This window comes from Stomoxys calcitrans, chromosome 5, assembly GCF_963082655.1.
Source record: "Stomoxys calcitrans chromosome 5, idStoCalc2.1, whole genome shotgun sequence".
Lineage (NCBI taxonomy): Eukaryota > Metazoa > Arthropoda > Insecta > Diptera > Muscidae > Stomoxys > Stomoxys calcitrans.
Genome location: NC_081556.1, coordinates 108240863 through 108266765, shown reverse-complemented (window position 1 = coordinate 108266765; position 25903 = coordinate 108240863). Strand labels below are relative to the sequence as shown.

The window sequence follows — 25903 nt, the reverse complement described above, 5'->3', positions numbered from 1 at the left end:
TTTTAATGCTCTACTCCCAAAAACCTTTCATTTCAGCCTTAGATTACTGTGGCCCGTAAATATATCCAATATGGGGGCATTTTGGGGGGTGAGGTGGACGTCCATACATCAGATTCGTGATCTAGTCTAAATCTAGTCTTCATCTGAGCCCCATATTGTCATTATTGGTTTATATTTCCATTTGGCGGATTTTGGAGGAGGCGCGGCCATCCTAGATATCCCACCCTAAATAAGGATAACAAATTTCTGTTTTTGAATTTTTACAAACAAACTAAATTTCGCTTAATCTCTCCACCCATCCACGTTTTTGAAAAAAGGGTAAGGGGAGGGTTCGCCCATTACAATTCGGAATTGATTTACTTCATTCTCTTGGTTTTGGTGGTGGATTAGAGTTGCCAAACCCTTTGCCCGAAAGTGGATACCAGATTCATACTCTACTCCCAAAAACCACATTTAAGCTACATATTGCTGTAGTTGGTATATATGTCTGGTTTAGGTGGAGTTTATGAGATGAGACGTTCCTGAAACACTTGGCCACAGAACAGATACTAGATTTGAGCCCCTTTTTGCCATAATCCACAAATATGTACAGTTTGAGGGGTATGTAGGGCAGAGGGGCCACCCAACGGCCGCTCTTGTATCCTTGTTCTCCGGATTCTTGAATCCTTATATCAACAATAGATTCGAACACTGCTTTCCCGACGCGTTGGAAGGTTGCGAACGTTCAGCCCATCCCCAAAGAGCTGGGGCGAACAACCCTGCGATTTACCGGCCAATTGCGATATGCTCTGCGCTCTCCAAGGTTGTGGAGAGAATGGTAAACCATCATCTTGTCAGATACTTAGAATCCAATTAGTCCAGATGAGTATACATTGACCGCAGGTGTGCCACAAGGCTCTGTCCTTTCCCCTTACCTTTTTCTTATTTTCATTGACGGGTCATGATTGGGTCAGGCTTTGAACGCTGTCTACTCATTTGCCGATGACAGTAGTCTGTGTCATTCATATTCATTCGACCATAGGCCCAGTCCTCAATAAATTGTGGACAGGAGGCGCATTATGGATGAGACACTCTCCCAGGATTTGTTGGCCATTTCCGAATGGTTTAGAATGAACAGAGTACGCAGTGCTGTTTCTTGTCTCACAAGCGATTCACTGACCCACTTCAATCGTCGATATCTATCGACAGAATAGAACAGTCAGATGCTCTTGATGTTCTGGGCATGAAGATACAATGTGATGTCCATTGGTCAAAACACTTATTAAAAGTGTCGAAAGAAGCATTCAAGTGTTTGGGTTTTCTTAAGCGGTGCGAGAAATATTCCAACTTCTTGTGTCGAAAGCAGCATTCAAGTGTTTGGGCTTTCTTAAGCGGTGCGACTAATATTCCAACCTCTTGTGATCTTCTCAATATCTATACTACCCACTTCAGGCCGAGGATGGAATATAACTCTCATATTGTATATGGGCAGGAGCTCCAAAGTCCTCCTTGGATCTACTTGACCGGGTTCAACGGATAGCGATTGGGGACAGTAGGGTATCCAACTCTATTGCTTCTCTTGAACATCGTCGGAATGTGGGTAGCGTTGCATTGCCCTATCGTTATTTTCATGGCGTGTGTTCCAGGGATATTCGTCTTCTTATTCCTGACGTTAGGATGTTCACCAGAAATACAAGATTTGCCAGGAACTCAAACCCCTTTGTAATTGATTGTCCATTCGACCGAACCATGCATTACCGAGAAATTTAATTTTTCGCCCTAACCATTCGTATGTGAAATCGACTTCCGGCTAATATCTTTCTCACCGACATTGACGTTCCGAAATTTAAGACAATTATCAATAAACACTACTCCCTCTTTCCCCCCTACAACCCTTAACTTTCCTAATTGCTAACGCAATGCACTGCATATGTAGGGGGACATCCCCTGCGTGTTGGTTACGTGAAAAAAAATCGGTAAACATGTCCGACCGACTCAGACACCAATGAATAAATTTTTATGCCAGATTTGTACTCTACTTTTAAATACGTTTCATTTGATACCCATATTGCCCAAAGCGGCGAAAGAGTCCTGTTGGGTTTTTTTTTTTTTTTGGGTGGGGAACCCCCGAACATTCTGGACGAAATTTGTATACCAAGTTCGTTCTCTACTTTTAAATACCTTTCATTTGATATTCATTTTGTCCCAATCGGTAAACATGTCCGTCCGGGTGGGGTTTGGGATGGGGCGTCCCCCCAGGTTATTTGACCCAAAAATTTTATATCAATTGCGGGTGTTTGGGTTACCATAAGGGTTGGGGTACCATCCCCCCCGTATCTGTTATCGGGTTTTCTTCGTTGCCTCTGCAGGAGACACGCGGTAAACATGTCCGTCCGGGTGGATATCGAGATGGGGCGTCCCCCATTTTATTTGACCCAAAAATTTTATACCAAGTTCGTGTGTTTGGGGTACCATAAGGGTTGGGTAGATCGTTTTTTTTTTAGAGAAGTGTTCATGAGAATATTAGCAAAATTTCAATTTTCGTATGGAATACCCCATATACCCTTAGAGTGATAATAATTCTCATATCAATGGCATTTGGTTTTCCCGCAATCGCATATTCAAAATCATTTTCTGTTTATGTTGCCAAAGCTAATATACGATGACATCAAAAACAAATTCCTTACTTCTAGACATTTTTTCGCCTTATAGCTTGTCCATCAAGCTGAATCCTTAAATCACTTTCAACAAATCTTAGTCTTTACTCTTTTCTCAGCTACTTGATTTGCATGACTTGAAGTGTAATAGAATATGAAGTAGCAACAGGAATGGTTTCAGTCATTCAGGCAGAACTCAATCAAACGCTTTGCTTTGCCAAGAGGGGATCAAAGCATTTGCATAAATCGGGGAGAACAAGGTGAAGTGAAATTTTTGTTTTCTGCTTAAATTCAAAAAGGTACTTCAAAAAGGTATGAATAAATAATTTAAGCTCAAGAAAATCTTACAAGAGGTATCCTAGAAATATTTGAGATAGAGCTGATGGAAATGGTGAAGGAAACTTTTTTGCACTTCAGTGATTGGAGAAAAATAGCTGAAAAAAGAGTTGAAAGGACATGAAGGATAATCTAAATGAAATATGGAAACGAAAGTCTTAGTACACTGATAGGTGATTGATGTGCTGTATTCCTATAAGGAATGGTAACGTAATTTCAAGTGATTTCTTCACTTCACTTTTTGGCCAAGGGATTATGATTTTGGAAAAATCGGTTTAGGTTTAGATATAATCCCCATTTATAGCTCCTATGTCTGAAATAGCCACAAATTTGATACGATACTCAAAAAATTAACTAGTAGCTGTTGAGTAGATCCTCAAAAAAAATATCTGTATCTCGGAATAGGTACTACCTATTACGAAAACTTGTAAAGCCTTTTTAGACTCCAAAGACCCAACAGCTGCGGTGGTGGCGTCAGACCGTAGCATGTTGTCCTCCCCTCCTATAAGTGTGGGTGCCTAGGCACCTATGGTCGAGAGTAATGCTTCTAGCGCACAACTAGTCATCAGACTAACAAATGAGGAAGAGTTGGATAAACCAAAGGATGGCACAGTTCGTCCCCAGCCTTTGCTGAAGGAGGTGTTTCCCTTTCAGATTCAGACAGCGACAATGTCAATGAAACAGTCATCGAGCCGAATCGAAAGATGAGGGCAGCGAAATGACGGCAGATGTGAGCAATGGCTTTGAGGAAGAGACGGATAAGCCAGAGGGATGCACAGTTCGTCCCCAGTCTTTAAGTAAAGATGGTGTTTCCGACTCGGATTCAGACAGCGACAGTGTCAATGAAACAGTCATCGCTGCCGAATCGAGAGTTGGGGACAGCGAGATGACGGCAGAAGTGAGCGATGGATTTGCTAAGCTCACAAGCAGACCGATCCGGGACACGACGAAGTAGACAGAGGAGTATATACCGGAAGAGAATCAAATATCCCGAAGAGCTTCACACTGCTAAAATGATAAAGAAGAAAAAATAGCTCCCCGCTTTCAAGTACTCTGGGAAAACCACGCCAGTCCTCCCGCAATGGAGACTCCAGACAGTGTCCTGCGGATGTAGACAAAGTCGGAACAGGTTCGAAGATGGCGCACATGGCCCCTGAGTCTTTATGGAGGACTGTGACCTTCAAAAGGATGCTATAGAGGAGTGTGCACAGGCAGCGCTATCGGGCGAAACTGCAAGATGCTGGAAGGAATAGAACTGACATCTTAAACACTTCTACGGAAGCTGGAAAGATAATCAGATATCCCGAAGAGCTTAACACTGTTAAAATGATAAAGAAGAAAAAATAGCGCTTACAAGTACTCTGGGAAAACAAAGACAGCCTTTCTGCAATGGAGACTCCAGACAGTGTCCTGTGGAGGGAGACAAAGTCGGAACAGGATCGTAGATAGCGCGCACGGCCCCTGAGTCTTTATGGACGACTGTGACCTTCAAAAGGATGCCATAGAAGAGTATGCACCGGCAGTGCAATCGGGCGAAAGTGCACGATGCTTGAAGGGATAGAACTGTCATTGCAAATACTTTTCCGGAAGCTGGAAAAAGAATCAGATCTCCCGCAGAGTATAACACTGCTAAAATGCTGAGGAGGAAAAGGAGGTCCCCGTTTTCAAGTACTTTGGGAAAACCAAGCCAGCCTTCCTGCAATGGAGACTCCAGACAGTGTCCTGCGGAGGTAGACAAATTCGGAACAGGATCGAAGATAGCGCGCACGGCCCCTGAGTCTTTGTGGAGGACTTAGACTAGGCAAGGATGTCACAAACATCACGGAAGGGGAAAATGGTCGCTGAAAAAGGTAAGGAGCCGCCTTTTTACGCCGGAGTGGATAGGAAGCACAACAGAGATAAGATGACTTATGCAGTCATCGATAACGGCTGTGCACCGGGTAGAATTCCACTAGATCGTCGGTCCCAGGTGAGGCATTTGGCAAACGAACGGGTTATCGAACATGTGTTGAAGGGGGTTCATCCATACGAATTATGAGCTGTGAGTATAGAGGTGACATCTTAACGCTGCCCTTTGCGTCAGCGGAATGTATTGATACCATCAAAAAGCTCGTTGGAAGTATCCAAACTCCCTAGGGCGCAAAGCTAGATCTCGTGAGAATGATGGACATCCGACAGCTCACAAAGGCGACGGTCTTCATCAAGGATGTGGGCGGCGAAATCGCGACGATAGAAATCTTAAACAAGCGAAACCAAGAGTTGGTCGTGGAGGAATGGAAGGGTTTCCGCAGGGCGGAGAGGGAGGAAGGAACTCTCGTTGTGGAGGGCATTAATCAAGTATTGGTAGCACGTTTGGCTAAGACTAAAGGCATGGCATACTGCGGGGCCATGGCCGTCGTTTTCAAGATTGGGAAGACTAGGATAGGCAAATATCCACATATTGAGCCATCAGGCGGTGCAGTGGCGGGACACTCGATGCCTAACGGACAAGGGGCCGTGGACGAGACTCTCTCAATATTAGGAAGACTAGGATAAGTAAAGATTCTAATACTAAAACATTAGTCAGTGCAGAGGCGAGAGACCCAACACATCCAGATAAAACTCCACCTGAGCTAGAGAACTACTCACGGTTTGATGGCGAAAATCAGCAAGGGCAAGTTTCATGTTGCTTAATTCAGGAGCCATGGACGACCTGGGACAGTTTCTGGACTGAACCATATTAATTACCAATTATTCTATGCTAACACTGGTACGTACTCGGACTAGAACCTGCGTTATTTGTCATAAAAATTTTAATTATATATTTTCCACAGATTTTCCAACGTCGGATGCAGGGAGACGATGGAGCATACCTCGCATCACTTTATCTGGCTTTCGACTCTCCGAAACCGCCACCCACGTCGTAGCTGCAACGGCTGGTGAGGAAAGCAAAACAGACTGGAAATGAGGTACCGAGAGGGTGCGATGCGAACTCTCACCACATTTCATAGGGTAGTTTCAACATTAATAAGCGGGGTCAAGCCCAGGCAGAATTCTTGAACACTAACGACTTAATATCACTTAATATCGGTAACACCCCTACCTTTGTCAATAGGATTAGGGGGGAGGTTTTAGATCTGACATATGTTCGGAAAATCTAATCGATGAGGTTCAAGATTGGAGGGTCTCCATGAATCATTCCTTCTCAGACCATTGCTACATTAGGTTCAGAATAGCACTGCCAGCGCCGAATCCGATAAGCTTCCCTAATAATTTGCAAACCAACTGGCTAAAATGGAGAAGACTTTTCAGAAGAAGACTTGGGGAAGATAATTTAGATTGCCGAAATATAGAAGACATTGACCACAATATCGACAGGATTACGACTGCACAAGTGGAGTCTTTCGAAGATAGTTGTCCTCTTCGGGAGAGGAGATCAGCGCGTGAAAAACACTGGATAACCGGAGAACCGCAGGCTTTTTAACAGAACACGTCGTAAAAAGCGCAAATTTATTGGGATCAAGGAATACAATAAGATTATCAGAGCGGCGAACCGTACCTTCTGGAAACTTTTATGCGACCAGGTGTAAAGCGTCATTGACGCCGCCAAGATGAAAAAATTTCTCACAAAAACCCATGTCCAAACTGAAACGTTAGTAGACGACATGGGAGTGAGAGCAGAAACAACGGAGGACATGTTGAGGCTTTTGATGAAAACGCATTTTCAGCAGGATACGACGGAACTCACGGAGACACCGGAATCTTGGAAAAATGAAATTGGTCGAAGACTTATCACAATGGAATTTATGGTCTAGGAAGCCTTAAGGAGCTTCAAACCATTTAAGTCGCCTGATGGAATATTTTCGGCGTTTCTAAAAATGGGGCAGACTATCTGGCGCCTTATCTGGCCACTATTCTCGAAGCGTGCATAGGACTCGCATATACTCCGAAAGCCTGGTAGGAGGCAAGGGTGGTGTTTATGCTCAAGTCCGGCAAGGCAAGTTATGCGACACCAAAGGCTTACAGACCCATAAGCCTTACGTCCTTTCTACTCAAAACCATGGAACTCATAGTGGATTCCATGACAAAGAGTAGGACATCCAGCGAACTGCATGAAGGGAAGATTGGTGAAGGCTGCCCTGCACTGCGTAGAAGGGCCGTAGGCTCAAAATGGTGGCTGAATCCGAGGATAGTCCACTGGCTCTACATTAGCGTGATTAGACCATTACTTACTTACGCCTCGGTAGTTTGGTGGATTGCTATGGAGAACAAGTGTAACGTTAGGACCATACAACAAGTTCTGAGAACATGTTGTCTTGGTATATGCGGAGCGATGAGGACCACGCCCACTGGGGCACTGGAGACCATTTTAGATATCCGACCCATTGACACACAGATTGAATGCGAGGCAGCCACTGCGGCCATGAGATTTAAGGCGATGGGAGCATGGATTGAGTATGGGAGCAGCTCATACCAAAGCGTAATAATCGAGGCGACGATAGGAAACCTGGAAGAAAGGGAAGAGATTTCCGATCGGATACCTGAGACGACACTTGAGGTCGAGTGCGAGGAACTGCTGCCAACGGCACAGTCTTGGATTGACGGACAGAGTGAACCTGGAGGTCTACATTGAGAATTCAGGGACTGAGATCTATTTTAGACTGCCTGACCATAACCTTACCTAACCTATATCTATTTATAGACAGATTCGGTTCATACTTGGCATGGTTATTGATAGTCATAACACAAGTCTTTGCTCCAAATTTCAGCTAAATCGGATGAAAATTGAGGCTTCTAAGGGCTCAAGAAATCATTTCGGGAAATCGGATTATATGGAAGCTATATCTTGTTATAGACCGATTCGGATTATACTTGGCGTGGATGTCGGAAGTCTTAGCTCAAGTCTTTGCTCCAAATTTCAGCTAAATCGGATGAAAATTGAGGCTTCTAAGGGCTCCAGAAATCATTTCGGGAAATCTGATTTTATGGAAGCTATATCTTGTTATAGACCGATTCGGATTATACTTGACGTGGATGTTGAAAGTCATAACACAAGCCTTTGCTCCAAATTTCAGCTGAATCGGATGAAAATTAAGCTTCTAAGGGCTCAAGAATTCAAATCCGGGTATCAGTTTATATGGGGGCTATATCTGTTAATAGACCGAATCGAGCCGATTCGACTTGGATGATGAAAGTCATGACTCAAGTCTTTGCTCAAAATCGCAGACAAATCGGAAGAAAATTAAGGCTTCTAGAAGCTCAAGAAGTCAAATCGGGGTTTCGGTTTAGATGGGAGCTATATCCAAATCTGAACAGATATGGCCCATTTGCGATCCCAAAGTACCTGCATCAATAAAAAGTATCGGTGCAAAATTTCAAGAGGCTAGCTTTACGCGTTCGACATCTATCGTGATTTGGACAGGCGGACATGGCTAGATCGACTCAGAATGTCGAGACGATCAAGAATGTGTGTACTTTATAGGGTCTTAAATCAATATTTCGAGGTATTACAATCGGAATGACTAGGTTAGTATACCCCCATCCTATGGTGGTGGGTATAAAAATGGATGGTGTCAACATTCGGAGCACCCTGTACACCCGAGCAAACAAAGGAAGTTGGAAACTATAACTATGGGAATGCAATTTCATCTACCTCGGCACCATAGTGAACAAAATTAAACGATAAATAATATTGGCTTACGGAGGTCATCGTAGCGCAGGGGATAGCATGTCCGCTGAACGCCTGGCGAGACCATCAGAAAACATTTTCAGCGGTTCAGGAGCTAAGTTACCTGTCGACAGACGAAAATCATACTTTTCCAGACACTGATTCTGTTGTTGCACGGCTCCGATGCGATGGGTACATATCTACATGTGAAAGCAGATTGGGCAGAACATGAAGTTTGTGAGAGAAGCATCTTTCTTAAGTGTATGGACAAGTCTGCGTTCATGAAGAATATAGGCGTCGTATGGACGACGAGTTGTATGAGCTGAATGAGAACGTTTACACAGTTAAGCATATCAAAATACATAGATTGTGTTGACAAGGTCACGTTGTCAGGAAAGAATGAAAAATCATCAGCTAAGAAATCTTTTGAAGGTAAACATCGTAGGTCTTGAGCCCATTAATGACGTATTTATTACCCGATTTTGCTGCAATTTGTGGCATTGTTTGAAATAAGACTCCCCGAAATGCATACCGAATATTGTACAGATCGGAAAATATTTGGATATAGCTGCCATATAGGACGAACTTTCGATTTTGGATCTTAGGTTCCTTATAGCATTGCCCAGATTTATGCCTTCAGGGTTATTTTATGGTCAGGCAGCCGAAAACAAAATTCAGTTCCGGACCCCTCAATCATGGCGCCCAGACCTGTTATATCCTCCAAACGTTTGATCTATCCCGATGCAAAAGATTCCTGCACTCAATCTTGAGCGTCGTCTCAAATATCCGATCAGAAATCTCTCCTGTGGTCGCCCCGATTGCTCTTCGATGGTATGGCCTGTACTACATTTTTCACTGCCTTAGGTCTCAAGCCTACGATGTTAATTCCTAGTGTTGGGTATCACTACCGAATTTCATGCGTTTTTCTTTATTTATTATCCCATTTCTCTTATATTATGTCTTAATTATTTCAATATTCTACTATGCCATGTAATAGCCTGTACACATTTAAACTGCCACTACTGACAATAATGGATAACTGCTTTAAACAAAACGTTTCTGATGATGAAATTTATTCAGTATACCAACGTTATGGCCTCACGGGATTTTCCAACTCAATTCAAACCATCACCCAGTGTACGAGTAGATGTGAAACAGTTCCCCATTTGAGGAAATGTCATAAACTTGGTTGTAATGTTTATGGGTGGGCAATGGGATTTGGCACATTTGCCAGGAGTAAACAAACAAACTTCCAAAGATTTATTACTTTTTTGTAGTTTTAACGAGAATCATGAACATCAACATAAAAGTCAATGTAAAATGAGAAAAAATTGTAGTTTCCTTTTTATGGTAGATACGAAAAATTTAACCTTTTGCATTGAACCGAGAAACTGCATTTGTTTAAGCCATAGCGCATTGTCCGAAGTAAGTAGAATGACACATTTGTTGCGTAGTATGCACAATATGCTTTAATATGAATCCCTAGGTAAATGAGAGTAAAAACTGTTAACTGATTGCCAATGCTTGATTTGACTTTTCGTTGTCTAACAGCACTGCATTTGGTATTGTCCGTACGGTGCCATAGTGGTTCACAACGCAGAACATACAAATATATCCGTCCGCAAAACGCCTGTAGAAAATAGTCAACGGTCGCACAGTGGGAGAAAATCGAGAAAAAACAAGTAAAAAGGCATTAAGTTCGGCTGGGCCGAACTTTGGATACCCACCATCTCGGGTGTGGGTATGCAAACCCCTTTTCGCCACAATCTGGTGAAAATAGGATAATTTATGCTCCCAAATTCGGCACGGACATTGAGTGGTCCAATAAATATACGTCACTGTTGAGTTTTGTATCTCTGTGTGAAAGCTATATATAAATATAGTCCGATACAAATCATATTTGGGACGGACGTCGGGAGACCAAAACTACACACTGTTTCAAAATTTAACGAAATCGGGTAATAAATAGAGCTTTTATGGGCTTCAGACCCTTTATCGGCAGATCGGTCAATATCGCAGCTATATCTGAATATAGTCCGATCTGAACCATATTAAAGCTAACCCCTAGAAATTTTTGAGCGAATTAACATTGATGTAGGTCGTCGGGAAGAGAAAATGGACTATATTGGTTCAGATTTGAATATAGCTCTCATATAAACCGATATACCGATTTGAATTCTTAGGTCACGGTTTGCGTGTACCTAGTGTTTGCCTTCTTAAGACTCCATTACTGGAGCTTTTTCGTCCATTCTGGCAATATGACCTAGCCAACGCAGCCGCCGTATTTCGATACGTGTAACTATGCGATCGTCGTCATAGAGCGCATACAGCTCGTGGTTCATACGATGCCTATATTCTCCATTAACGCAAACTGGTCCAAATATTTGACGAAGAATCTTTATCCATTTCAAGTTTTTCGCCTGTTAGGGCGAAGATCATTAAATTTCACAATTTGTTGTTCGTTTCTCTTTCGTGACGAGCTCAATGATAGATTTTCTTTGCAAATGGAAAATGAAGCTAGAATCGAGCCCGGCTGTGCCAGGATTCGAACCTGGGCACACGGAGCAACAGCGAGAGTCGTTGCCGCCGTCTAGGGTTCGAAGCCACCAACATCAACATCCAACAGATGCACTAAACCCGGATTCGAACCTGGGCACACGGAGCAACAGCGAGAGTCGTTGCCGCCGTCTAGGGTTCAACAGATACACCAAATCATGTGTTACAATGGAAGTGGTTTACTTGTTGCAGACAAACAATCTGTCATTACACGAGCACATGCATTGGGAAAAGTACAGCTAATAGACAGGGTTGTCGAGCGAAGTTAATGGGGTAATTATATCATCGTGGCGTTTTCGCAATATATATGATACAAATGCAACATATCATCGTACGGTCATCATAGCCATCACACCTAATTTGGTTGAAAAAAACTTCTGACCAAGACGAAACGCGTCCCATAGTGGTTTGTGTGTGTTGAAATCTCTGGCTTGACTTTTCCATTTGCAAAAAAATCTCCGATTATTGAGATCGTCTCGAAAAAAAAAGAATCTTTATCTCAAACACTCCGAGCACTGCCTCGTCTGCTTCCACAAGTATCCATGCCTCAGAATGCCTAGTCCTTGGAGAACGACTGCCTCCTATTGCACCTGAAGAAATCGACCTCCACGGCAAACCAGAGAAGTTCTGGCTCAATTACGTTCCGGCAGATGAAGCCGCCTCATTTCCTACAGAGCTAAGATTTATGCCGACGTACAAGAGGTATGTCCCGATTGTAACCAGGGACCGCACGATACACGTCACCTGTTTAACTGCCCGGCAAGACCCACACGACTCAGACCCAGACGCCTGTGGACGCACCCCATCTTAGTCGCAGAGTTCCTGGGTCTTGACACTCAACAGAACACTCAAGCAGACGAAAGATAGAACACAATAAACTGCTACAACAACAACAACGCTCTGCTATACCGACCTGATATCTTCACTCTAACTTTGAATTATCCACCCCCCGCTATTGACTATTGCACTATGTTTTATATGTGTTTAATAGGGTAGATCGGAGCAGATCAATATTCGAGGTGATAGCAACGGAATGACTAAATCACCCATCCTCTGTTGTTGGGTATAAAGAGATAGGGCAAAGTATTTATTTTCTCCCACAGACTTTTTATTTGAATTGTCTCGTCGCAGAAAAAACTATTGCTACTTGCAGAGCAGACCCCCATGAATTCATTAGCAAATCGCGCTATCCTGCAGAGAGGTTTTGCTATATCGTTTTTTTTTTTTGGCAAAAATACCATAAACAGCAAGCAGCAGTGATAACAAAGCGCAAAAATCATTGCCTATAAATTTGTTACAAAAACATCATCACCATTTGGAGTACAGCACGATGCGGTAGGTTATTGGGGTAAAATTAATTACAAACTCATTAACCTTCCGAAAAACACATGGCAGCCAAAATGGATGGATGGCGGGAATGTTGTTGATTGACAAATGGATTATATGGGCTAAATATCAATAGGCAGTTGTGACGTCATTAATAGCTCAACAATATATTCGAACAAAGAATACAGTATTGTTGTTTGTGATTCTGATGTTGTGAAAGTCATTCCTAGATTTTATTAACCCTAAAGTGGGGAGCTTAATTACGATATAATTAAGTGCTTATTAAACAGCACAGGATGTTTATACCATATCATGGAGGAGTGTCCATATCCTTCTGGCTATTTAACATCTTGAGGGCACCAAGGGATATTTTTAGAGAAAAACGATGCAGTAATGCTGTTTAAATCCCAAATTAAGACATTAAGCATTCACCATTCTCACTTTCCTCCCACAATTGTTGGAAAACGCGTTTTTTTTATTGACCTTATTAAGCCCCACAAAATTCCCACTTGGATGTTAATATTTTTTTTACCAAAGTCATATATTCTGTGCAATAACACAAATATAGGCATTAAAATATCATTGATAGGCCATCTGGCAATTGGCAATTGCTATTTTGGCAAAAAAGGCCAAACAATACACATTTTCAATATTATTTTTTAATTTTTTTTGCAAATTACCTTAAACATTGTGGCATAAACTTTTCAATATTTATTTATCAATAGCTTGTTGTTGTTGTTTAAAACTTACCCCAATAAATCTTTCCGTACTTAAAGGCGGTGCATAAATTTTAGCAATGGACCATCCAAACACAATGACCGCTGGACAACCTAAAGACGATAAAAGAAGAAAATTAACAACAATATTGACTGACAAATAGCCTTGAAAAAACTTTCTTTTAAGATTTTTTCTTCTGTTATTTACTTACCCCAACCAATTATGGCGTACTGCAAAAATCCTAGATTATCATTGGAGAAGGTTTGCACAACCAGCGTGTACAAATAGAGACCTGCATAAGAAGAAGAAGAAGAGGAGGAAAATATGAAACTAATTATTGGTAGTGAAACGCAGTTTATTGTTTACTAAGATTTTTAGCTTGAAAGAAAGCATAAGGAGGAGATTTGAGACATTCCAACCAATTCAGTCATATCCTCATCCTCAAAGGTTTAAGTAATTAAATTATAAATAAATAAAAATTTTTAAATAAAATTGAAATTTTAACATAATTTGTGCTTGCAATAGACAACTTGACGGGTTTTCAATGATACCGATCAAGAGTTTATATACTTTACTAGCTGAACCGGGCCCACTCCGCTGCGCCTTCTTTTGCTTTGTATGGAACAAAATTATCCTTTAAATATTTATTTTCGACAATTAAAGAGCTTTTAGTGAAATACCATGCTACGAAAATGGTATTTGTATGTATACCGCTTGGTTAGCAGTTAAACAATTTAAATGCCTTTATCTGAATCCCTTTCTATGAATTTATGAATTCGCTCAACGGGTTTAGGGTTATTTGAGTTTGGATGTTAGATGTACTCCATTTTTAAGAGACTTTATTTGAGCTCGATATTCTGATGGAAACGTGGTCCCGCAAGTGGGTATGAATTTCGTGATCTACTCCCAAAGGTATTTGGAAGTAGTCTCATATTGCCTTGACCCGTAAATATATATGTCCGATTTATAGGTGTTTTCGGGGTCAGTTGGTGCCCAGACACTTGGCCCTGAAAAAACTATCCGCATCGTGCTCTTCTCTCGAATACCATTTATTTTAACCCCATATTGCCATTGGTTTTGAGGGGGAGTTTACAGGATGAGGCGACCCCCAAACACATGGTCCCAAAATTGGTTATCAAATTGGTTTTTATACCCTCCACCATATGATGGGGGGTATACTAATTTCGTCATTCTGTTTGTAACTACTCGAAATATTCGTCTGAGACCCCATAAAGTATATATATTCTTGATCGTAGCGACATTTTATGTCGATCTAGCCATATCCGTCCGTCTGTCCGTCCGCCCGTCTGTCCGTCCGTCCGTCTGTCTGTCGAAAGCACGCTAACTTCCGAAGGAGTAAAGCTAGCCGCTTGAAATTTTGTACAAATACTTCTTATTAGTGTAGGTTAGTTGGTATTGTAAATGGGCCATATCGGTCCATGTTTTGATATAGCTGCTATATAAACCGATCTTGGGTCTTGACTTCTTGAGCCTCTAGAGTGCGCAATTCTTATCCGATTGGAATGAAATTTTGCACGACGTGTTTTGTTATGATATTCAACAACTTTACCAAGTATGGTTCAAATCGGTCCATATAGCTGCCATATCAACCGATCTTGGGTCTTGACTTCTTGAGCTTCTAGAGTGCGCAATTCTTATCCGATTGGAATGAAATTTTGCACGCCGTGTTTTGTTATGATATCCAACAACTGTGCCAAGTATGGTTCAAATCGGTCCATAACCTGATATAGCTGTCATATCAACCGATCTTGGGTCTTGACTTCTTGAGCTTCTAGAGTGCGCAATTATTATCCGATTGGAATGAAATTTTGCACGACGTGTTTTGTTGTGATATTCAACAACTGTGCCAAGTATGGTTCAAATCGGTCCATAACCTGATATAGCTGACATATAAACCGATCTGAGATCTTGACTTCTTGAGCCTCTAGAGGTCGCAATTATTATCCGATTTACCAGAAATTATGTACTACGGATCCTCTCATGACCATCAACATACGTGTTTATTATGATCTGAATCGGTCTATAGCCCGATACAGCTCCCATATAAATCGATCTTCCTATGTTACTTCTTGAGCCCCCAAAGGGCGCAATTCTTATTCGAATTAGCTGACATTTTACACAGGTCTCCAACATGTAATAATATAATAATAGCAGAGCAAATCTTTTCTTATATCCTTTTTTGCCTAAGAAGAGATGCCGGGAGAAGAACTCGACAAATCAGATCCATGGTGGAGGGTATGTAAGATTCGGCCCGGCCGAACTTAGCACGCTTTTACTTGTTTTATCACAGTTACCTTTCATTTGAGCCACATATTGGCATGGTTGAAAAATTTTTGCCTTTGAGGGGTGTTTTGGGGAAGGGGTGATGCCTTAAATACATGATCCTACATTTGGATATCAAATTCGTATTCTACTCCCAAAAACCTTTATTTGAGCTCCATATTGCGATGGTCAGTAAAAAAAATAGCTGTTTGTGGGGTATTTTGGGAAAGCGGTAGACCCCCAGAAAATTGGTCCCGAAAGTGGGTATCAAATCCTTTCCAAATCCCCCCCCCCCCAATACCTTTCATTTAATCCCCACATTGACATGGGCAGTAAATATGCTCGACTTGGGGGTGTTTTGGGGGGTGGGGTTGTCCCCCAATCACTAAGCCATGAAAATATATCAGCAACGTGCTCATATATTTGAACCCCATATTGCCATTGGCCTCAAAGTTGGATATCAAATTCGTTTTCTAATCTCAAATACCATTCACTTAAACCCCTTATTGAAAAAGCCAGTAAATATGTTAGGTTTGGGGTATGGGCCCTAAAAATTATGAATATCGAGCTGCAGACCCAGAATATCGAGCTGAAGACCCAAATTGTCTCAGTGAGCAAATACGTCCTACTTGGGGGTCATTATGGTGGTGGGACGTCCCCTAGACAGTTGGTCCCGAATGTTGATGTCAGATTCATGGCCTACTCCCAAATACCCTTCATTTGAGCTCCATTTTTCCATAGTCCGCAAACATGACCGGTTTGGGGGTGATTTGGGGGATGGGGCGCCCACTCAATGACTTGGCTTTGAAAATATATATCTACTCTAAAATACCTCTATTTGAGCCCCATATTACAATGGTCAGCAAATACTTCCTATTTGGATGGAGTTATGGATGTGGGGTGGCCCCATAGACACTTCTCCCGAACATTGATATCAGATTTGTGCTCTACTTCCAAAGACCTTCATTTGAGCACCATATGGCAATGGTCGTAAATTTGTCTTCTTTGGGGGATGTTTTCGGGGATGGGCGGGCCCTCAAACACTTGGTCCCACATCTGGATATCAGATTCGTGTTCTACACTCAAATATCTTTTATTTGAGCCCCATATTGCCATGGTCAGTAAATAAGTCCTGTTTGGGGGTGTTTTAGGGAGGGGCGGCCCCCCAACACTTGGACGCACATTTTGATATCAGATTCGTATTCTACTCGCAAATACCTTTCATTTTAGTTCCATATTGCCATGGTCGGTAAATATGACCGATTTAGGGGTGTTTTGGGGGTTGGGGTGGTCCCTCAAATACTTGGTCCGACAATTGGATATCAGATACGTTTTCTAATATTAAATACAATTGTCGTGATTGGTGAATATATATATTTGTTAGGTTTTGGGGTGGGGCGCTCACCCTAGGTACCCCATCCGAAATTTGGATACATACCAAATTCATGTTATGTATGTTACTATAAGAGAACACACAAAATTTCGCTTAAATCGCACTAACCATCTCCGAAATCTGGCGTTTCAGAAAATTAGGGTAAGGGGGAGGGTTCGCTCCCCCTTCAGATATCAAGAAATGTAGTACTCTATTTTCATGTTGAATGTTGAAACCAGTATATTCCAATGCAATATCGCAGGATGGATGTAGTAATTTACAAAATCAGGCTGACTTGGGCCTAAGCAACGCACAGTGGGATAGAATCGATAAAAAGTAAAACATTTGCCTTTTGAGAACGGCTAAAGTTATCTTTTCGAACTTTTAGATTGTTAGAGCTAAGGTGCACAAAAGACTAAATGCAAAATGTTTATGGTACTTCGGGTGTCTCTTGACAGGCCCTGGAATTTGATCAGGATTTTTTTCCAAATGTTCTTTCTTCTTCAAAATTCTATGGTTTTGCAAGATAGTGCTCAAAAAGCCCTACAAAAAGTCTGCTTGTGGTCTGCAAAACCTTTTCTGGTCTCGTGGACTTTTAACTTGATTATACCCTACACCACCACTGTGGTACAGGGAATTATAAGATTGTGCGTTTGCAACGCTCAGAAGGAGAATATCTAGACTCATTGATAAGTATACCTATCAACTCAGAATCACTTTCTGATTCGATTTAGTCATGTCCGTCTGTGAGTCCATGTGTTCTTGTAATCAAGGTACAGGTCGTATTTGTTTTCCAATCTTCACGTAATTTTGCACATGAGCACTTTTTGGCTCAAGGACTAACGCCATTGATTTTGATAAAAATCGGTTCAGATTTAGACATAGCTCCCATATATATGTATCGCCCGATTTCCATTTAAATGGTCGTTAGGTTAGGTTGAAAAGAGGGTGCAGATATTAATCCGCCCCACTATCGACATACACCTAAGACAGTAATCGGCTTGTTGTACGCTCTAAAAACTATTAAGTAACCTCAAACAAGAACATTTTAAGTTAGGAATTCCTTAATTCTTTTCAATACCACTCCCCCAAGTTGGTTCATGTCTGGTATTGTGTCTCCACCTAAGTGCCGGTATCTGTTAGACGCGAAAACCGGGCAATGACAATGAAAATGCTCCAACGTCTCATCATTTTCCCTGCATGCCCTACACATGCTATCACTTGCCGCACCGATTTTACATAAGTGAGCTCGTAGTCCTATGTGTCCCGTTATAATACCAAAAGCTATACTGCCTCCCCCTTCTTGCTTTATTTCAGTAATAGCCTCGTCTTCTCACGATCTGGATCTGCCCATTGGATTTTCGCCGTCCTACCGACCGCTGTGCTGTTCCACAATGTTGCATGCGCATTCGTCGCCCACTCCCTTAACTCGGACTGCGTCGACCCGAAAGGCTTCGGGTTAACCAAGTTTATTGATGGCAGTCCTCTGGCCTTCACCACCAAATCGTCTGCCCTTTCGTTTCCCCTTACTCCGTTAAGGCCCGGCACCCAAACGATGCAGATTTTGCCATCCTCAGAGAAGGCGTTAATCTCCTACTTACACTGCAAGACTGTTCGTGACCTTGCCGTCACACCTAAGTATTTGACCTTGTGAGATATCGAAATCGTCGTATTGAGGTAAAGTGGTGCGTTAAATTGGCATCTTTGCCTATCTTAGCCTTCCAAATCTGAAGTAAATGGGATTATTGGGAGCAGGTGATGGTACCATCATCGGCTCCCTGTTCGTTGGGTTGCATTGAGACTTCTGTCGCTGCGCTGCCTAATGTTTCAATATTAGGATCGTGACCTATTCCAGTATTCCGAATCTTTAAGTCGGTGATGGGACCGTCGTCGGCTTCCTGTTTGCTAAGCTGTGTTGGGTCTCCCGCCACTGCACTGCCTGTTATTTTAGTATTAGGATCATTGCTTCTCCCAGTCTTTCCAATATTGAGAGATGCCGTGATTGTCTCGTTGTCGGCCCCCTGTTTGTTAGGCGGTGTTGAGTCACCTGCCACTGCACGGCCTGATATCGCAGAATGAAAATTTCTGCCTTTCCTAGTCTTCCCAATCTTGAACAAGTAAGAGCGTGCTAAGTTCGGTCGGGCCGAATCTTATATACACTCCACTATGGATCGAATCTGTCGAGTTCTTTGCGCAGTACCTCTTTTTGGGCAAACAAAGAATAATGAATATGGACGGAGGAGAAGGAGGAGCTATATCAAGTTGTAGTCCGATTCGGGGCTCAAGAATCGGGAGATTGGTTTATATGGGAGCTGTGTCAAGCTATAGATCGATTCAGACCATATTGCACACGTATTTTGAAGGCCATGGGAGAAGCCGTTGTACAAAATTTGTGATCGGATGAGAATTCCGCTCTCTAGAGGCTCAAGAAGCCAAAATTCCAGATCGGTTTATATGGCCGCTATATCAGAGTATGGACCGATTTGGATCATACTTCTCAAAAATGTTGGAAGTGATATCAAAACACGTCGTGCAAAATTTCAGACAAATCGGACGAGAATTGTGCCCTCTAGAAGCTTAATAATTCAAGACCCAAGATCGGTTTAAATGGAAGCTATAGCAGGATTTGGACCATACCTCGCACAGTTGTTGGAAGTAATATGAAATCACTATGTGCGAAATTTCAGTCAAATCGGATGATAATTGCGCCCTCTAGAGGCTCAAGAAGTCAAGACTCAAAACGGCTTATAGCAGCTAAATCAAAATATGGACCGATTTGGCCCATTTCCAATCCCAACCGATCTCTATCAATAAGAAGTATTTCTGCAAAATTTCGAAAGGCTAGCTTTACTCCTTCAAAAGTTAGCGAGCTTTTGACAGACAGACGGACGGACGGACGGACAGACGGACGGACATGGCTAGTTCGACTTAAAATGTCACGACGGTTAAGAATATATATACTTTATGGGTTCTTAGACGCATATTTCGAGGTGTTACAAACAGAATGACGAATTTACTATACCCCCATCCTATGGTGGAGGGTATAAAAATACAGCTTTGCTCCCGTAGTGCGCCATGCCTTAAGTCTTAGCCAGACTTGATCAATGCCCACCACAAAGAGAGTTCCTTCCTCCTTCTTCTCCCTGTGGAAGACCTTCCACTTCTCTGCGACCAAACCTTCGTTTTGCTTGCCCAAGAATCTCAACATGCGTTCCGTCGCAAATTTACTGCTCCATCCCTTGATGAAGACCCTAGCCTTTGTGAGCTAGGGTTTTAGGTCGTTAGTATTCAAGTACTCTGCCGGGGCTTGGTCCCGCTTATTATTGTTGATACCACCCTACGAAATGTGGTGAAAATTCGCATCGCACCCCATCAGTACCTCATTTACAGTCTGTTTTGCTTTCCTCACCAGCCGTTCCCAGCCGTTGTTTGATTTAGCAAACATTTTTTTTGGGTGTAGAGGTTGTTCACCCAGTCAATCAGACGTCTTGTTCGCAGGAGGTTTTGGGTAATGGTTATATTTTTTTGATATATGCCAACATTTAATCTATTCTTAATGAACTTTATTGGTTCAATATATTCTACACAACCTAGCCGACGACTTGTACACAAATGCAATACATTGTTTAAACACTTGTTGACTTTTTTATATGGCAGGCAACATTTGTGTATTCTACTCACATAGTGTGTTCTAGCTGACACTGAGTGATGCCATCCACATAAATCACGTTAGCAAAAATCAATATAAGCTTAAATGAGCTTTAATATCCTTGTTTGAGTTAATTACCTTCAACAAACATCCAGAAGAAATTTGTTAAATTGAAATAATGAAACATCATCACTAGGGTAATGCAACCCGCTTGGCTGGCATGATCTGTCATCTGAAATGAAGAAAAGTAAACAAAAAACAACAACAATGAGTAAAGCAATGATAACAACAACTCATTATAACACATTAAATAAAAAAAACAAAAAATGCCAATAAAAAATTATCTCAGATTGGCATTGAGTGACATAGAAGAGTATAATTACAACAATTTTAATTGAATTTCAGTTCACACCTAAGCAATAAGGCTGACAAGGTATCAAACAACCAACAGGAGTTGTGATCCTTGCACATATATTAAAATGTCCTCCTTTAAAATGAATATCGCAAGCAGGATATTAAATCCAGCCAGCACCTAGGCACTCATTAATAAGACAAACTTCTTATAGACAAAGACAAACTTCTTATAGATGAACCAATACAGATGAGTTTAGAATCAAAACAAAGACTTTGGTAAAGCCAACTAAACATTGAGTTTCATATTCCAATGAAATCAAATAAATGTATGTTTCCAAAATTCAATTTCCTGGAACTTCACTTTTGTCGAGATAGTAAAATTCTAAGAAATATCATATTAAAGATATGAATCCATCTACCATTATAGAGTATACTTGTCCAAAGAATCCTTAAATAATGGCTAGATAATATTTGGCTTCACATAGTGTGGTTTCAGTTTTTGCAAGTCTTAAAAGAAAATGTTTTTTTAAAAAAAATCGTTAGATTTTTCATTTATGTAGGCTCATGTCAATCCATCTGCTTACACTCATCCCAACAAACACACAAATAAACGCACAAGTACCAGATTTCTCGTAAATCATGCAATAACAATAAAAACTAGGATATACTACCTACCACTTGCAGGAACAGTGTCAATATCCACAATAAGGCTGAAAGGATATAGGTGAGAAATAAATTCGCATGGATGGTATTCCGAAGGCATTTCAAGTCTCTGTGGGTGGGTTGGGGGTATCCGGTTGGGTTTGGTGCCATGTGCCATCATTGTGAATACCGGAGTTGGTTTATAGATGACATCGTTGTTTAGGCCATCGAAGCAGAAAATATGGGGAATGTGTGAGAATATTGGAAAAAGGGGGGAAAACAAATAATTGTATGTAAATCTATGTCGACAAGTAAATTTTATCAAAAATGGATGAAATGAAATTAAAATGCAAAATATGTTCTAGTCAAATGATTAGTGCAAGCAGCTAAGTGGCTTTTCTGATGATCTTTTCTGAAAAACTGCAAATTTTTTCACGATTAATCCATTAAACAATAGCGGGGATTCTTCTCTCATATCAATGAGTGCTGTCCGATTCCAGCTTAAGCATAATGATAAGGACTTCCATTTAACTGCGGTGTCCGAACGGCGTGCGGAAGAGCAACACTTCTCGAAAGAAGTTTTATACGAGTGAGTAAACCACAAATGTTAGCAGCTTTAGTGAGAGGATAACCAGCTTTAAAAATTTTTCAGATGTTTAAACCAAGATTCGAACTCAGGCGATCAGCTTCTTAGGCGGATATACCATGCCACTGTGGTCTCGATATAAATATGACTATATTGCGAAATATATTGGTAAAAGGGGACATTTTAATACCTACCACCAAAGGATGGGGGTATATTCATTTAGTCATTCCGTTTGCAACACATTGTAATATCCATTTCCGACCATATAAATTATATATATTCTTGATCAGCGTAAAAATCTAAGACGATGCACAGATCCTTTTTTTGTCTATAAGCAGGTTAAGTTCGAATATGGGCTATATTGGACTATATCTTGATATAACCCCTATATAGACCGATCCGCCGATTGAGGGTCTAAGACCCATAGAAGAAAAATTTACCATCCGATTTTGCTGAAATTTGGGACAGTAAGTTGTGTAAGGCCCTTTGACATCCTTCTTCAATTTGATCGATTATATATTTTAGGTCTAGGGCACATTGCCCTTTTTTGCCAAAATTTGAGACAGTAAGTTAAGTTGGCCCCTCGACATCTTTCTGCAATATGGAACAGATCGGTCCAGATTTAGATATAGCTGCTGTATAGACGGACCTCGCGATTTAGGGTTTTGTACAAATAAAAGGCGCACTTATTATCCGATTTCGCCGAAATTTGGGACAGAGAGTTGTGTTCGTGCCTTTGACATCCTTCATCAATTCGGCACAGATCGGTCCAGATTGGAAATTGCTGCCATATAGACGGATCTCTCTCGATTAAAGGTCTTGTGACCTTAAAAGACGCATTTATCGTCCGATTTCGCCGAAATTTGGGACAGTGAGTTGTGTAAGGCACTTCGACATCCCTCTTCAATTAGACACAGATCGGTTCAGATTTGGATATAGCTGCCACATAGACCAATCTCTCGATTTAAAGTCTTAGCCCCATAAAAAGCACATTTATAATCCGATTTCGCTGAAATTTGACACAGTGACTTATATTAGGCTTTCGACATCCATGTCGTATATGGTTCAGATCGGTCTATATTTGGATATGGCTACCAAAAAGACCAATATTTTGATCTACAAAATTGAACAATGACTTGTTGGAGCATTTCTTTTGCCCAATCGACACGAGCCGTTTTTAAGCGATTGACAAATTGTGTGGGATCCAACGCAAACAAATTTTTTTGACGCAATATTGAATGTGTACTGGTCCCACTAATGCCTATGGTTGTCTTCATCTCACGATAGGTCACATGATGATCTTGCAATATCAGTTGGCGCACAGCATCAATGGTTTTTGGAACAACAGCTGATTTTGGACGACCTTCACAAAATTCGTCTAGGAGTAAACTACGACCTCTGTTCAATTCACCATACCATCGATAAACACTGGTCCTTGATGCAGCTGCATCGCCAAAAATTGAATCAAGTTCGTCAATACTTGTTACAGTTTATATTGTAGATAGAAGTCATTACAAAATAAGCAACCCTCCGCCATATCCCAATGTTCTGAAAGATCTCGGAGATGCGTGCACCGATTTAAGCGAAATTGTGTATGCTAACTTATGGTACCACAAAAACACGAAATTGGTATAAAATTTTTTGGTGAAAAAAAACTGGGGGGACGCCCGCTTCCAAAACCCACCCGGGCGGACATGATTACCGATTGGAACAATATGGGTATCCAATGAAAGGTATTTAAGAGTAGAGTACGAAATTGGTATACAAATTTCGCCCAAAGGGTCCGGGGGTTCGCCACCCCCAAAAACCCCCCAACAACAGTCTTTCACCGCGTTGGGCAATATTGGTATCAAAGGGAAGATATTTAAAATTACATTACAAATCGGGCATAAAAATGTATTCCTTGGTGTCTGAGAGGCCTACCCACCCCCCAAAACCCCCCGCAGGGATATGTTTACTGATTGGGACAATATGGGTATCAAACGAAAGGTATTTAAGAGTATCAAACGAAAGGTATTTAAGAGTAGAGTATGAACTTGATATACAAATTTCGCTCAAAGTGATGGAGGTGTCCCCCCATCAAAATCAAAATTGAGCTCTAGCACGATGTTGATATTATTTCAGGGTCCACCCATTAAACTACCTTCACATTTTGAGCCCAAGTGTTTGGGGGTCGTCTCACCCCATAAACTCCTTTTAAACCAATGACTGTTGGGGCTCAAATAAAAGAAATTTTAGAGCGCACGACGCCTAGATATCCCTTAAAGTAGATATTTTTGAGGATTATGACAATAAGGGGCTCAAATCTGATATCTGTTTTATGGCCAAGTGTTTCAGAGACTCCTCACCTAAACTCCCCCCTAACCACACATATATACCGACTATAGCGATATGTAGCTCAAATGTGATTTTTGGAAGTACAGTATAGTACAAAAGAAATTTTAGAGTAGAATACGAGGCATAGATATTCCTAAAAGTAGACATATTTGAGGATTATGACAATAAGGGGCTGAAATCTGATATCTGCTTTATTGCCAAGTGTTTCAGAGACTCCTCACCTAAACTCCCCCTTAACCACACATATATACCGACTATAGCAATATCTAGCTCAAATGTGATTTTTGGAAGTACAGTATGGATCTGTATCCACTTTCCAACTTCGGGGCAAAAGGATTAGCTACACCAATCCACCACCAAAACTAAGAGATCTAACATACAAACTATAATGGGCGGACTCCCCCTTACCTTAAGGGTGCGATACCTAGGGGGGCCGCGACACTTCCAAAGCTCGCTAAATGGTAATACAAACCAATAATGACAATATGGGACTCAAATTAAAGGTATTTGAAACTAGAGAACGAATCTGATATATGACGGTCCACCTCACCCCTAAATATATCCCCATACCGGTCTTATTTATCGACCATAGCATTATAGGGCTCAAATGAAAGGTATTTGGGAGTAGAGCACCAATATGATATCCACATTGGGGAGAAATATCTGAAACGCCGTACCAGTACACCCAAACAAGACTTCACCGTGCCAGTATAGGTCTCAGACAAAATAATAGAGTGAGAGAAGGCGCAGCGGAGCGGGCCCTGTCCAGCTAGTAGCTCCCATAAAAACCGATCTCTCGTTTTGACTTCTTGAGCCCCTGGAAGCCACAATTTTCATCCGATTTGGCTTAATTTCGCACATGGTGTTCCCTATTGACCTCCTAAAACTGTGTTAAGTGTGGTCCAAATCGGTCTATAACCTGGTATAGCTCCCATATAAACCCATCACCCGATTTGCTTTCTTGAGCCCTGGAAGCCTCAATTTTCATCCGATTTGTGTCAAGTATGGTCTAAATCGGTCTATAACTTGGTGTAGCTCCCATATAAACCGATCTCCTTATTTGACTTCTTGAGCCCCTGGAAGCCACAATTTTCATCCGATTTGGCTTAAATTTTGCACATGGTGTTCCCTATTGACTTCCTAAAACTGTGTTAAGTGTGGTCGAAATCGGTCTATAACCTGGTATAGCTCCCATATAAACCGATCTCTTGATTTGCCTTCTTGAGGCGCTGGATGCCGCAATTTTCATCCGATTTGGCTTTAATTTTGCATATAGTGTTGTCTTATGACTTTAAACAGCTGTATGAAGTAAGGTCCAAATCGGTTTATAACCTGATATAGCTCCCATATAAACCGATCTCCCGATTTGACTTCTTGAGCCCCTGGAAGCCTCAATTTTCATCCGATTTGGCTGAAATTTTGCACATAGTGTTTTCTTATGAGTTTTAACAACTGCGTCAAG

At 41.4% G+C, this 25903-nt stretch overlaps 1 protein-coding gene across 2 annotated transcripts in view; it reads right to left on the bottom strand.

Moving 5' to 3' along the window:
* The window catches only part of LOC106092960 (diuretic hormone receptor), a 225875-nt gene that overhangs the window by 25381 nt on the left and 174591 nt on the right, over window positions 1–25903 (bottom strand). For both annotated transcript variants that reach the window (XM_059369414.1, XM_059369415.1), the window contains 4 exons: window positions 21552–21648; window positions 20661–20754; window positions 13430–13510; window positions 13252–13331 (listed from right to left, as the gene is read on the bottom strand). In XM_059369414.1, coding sequence (XP_059225397.1) covers window positions 13252–13331; window positions 13430–13510; window positions 20661–20754; window positions 21552–21648 — 352 coding nt within the window. The remainder of the gene's footprint in view (window positions 1–13251; window positions 13332–13429; window positions 13511–20660; window positions 20755–21551; window positions 21649–25903) is intronic.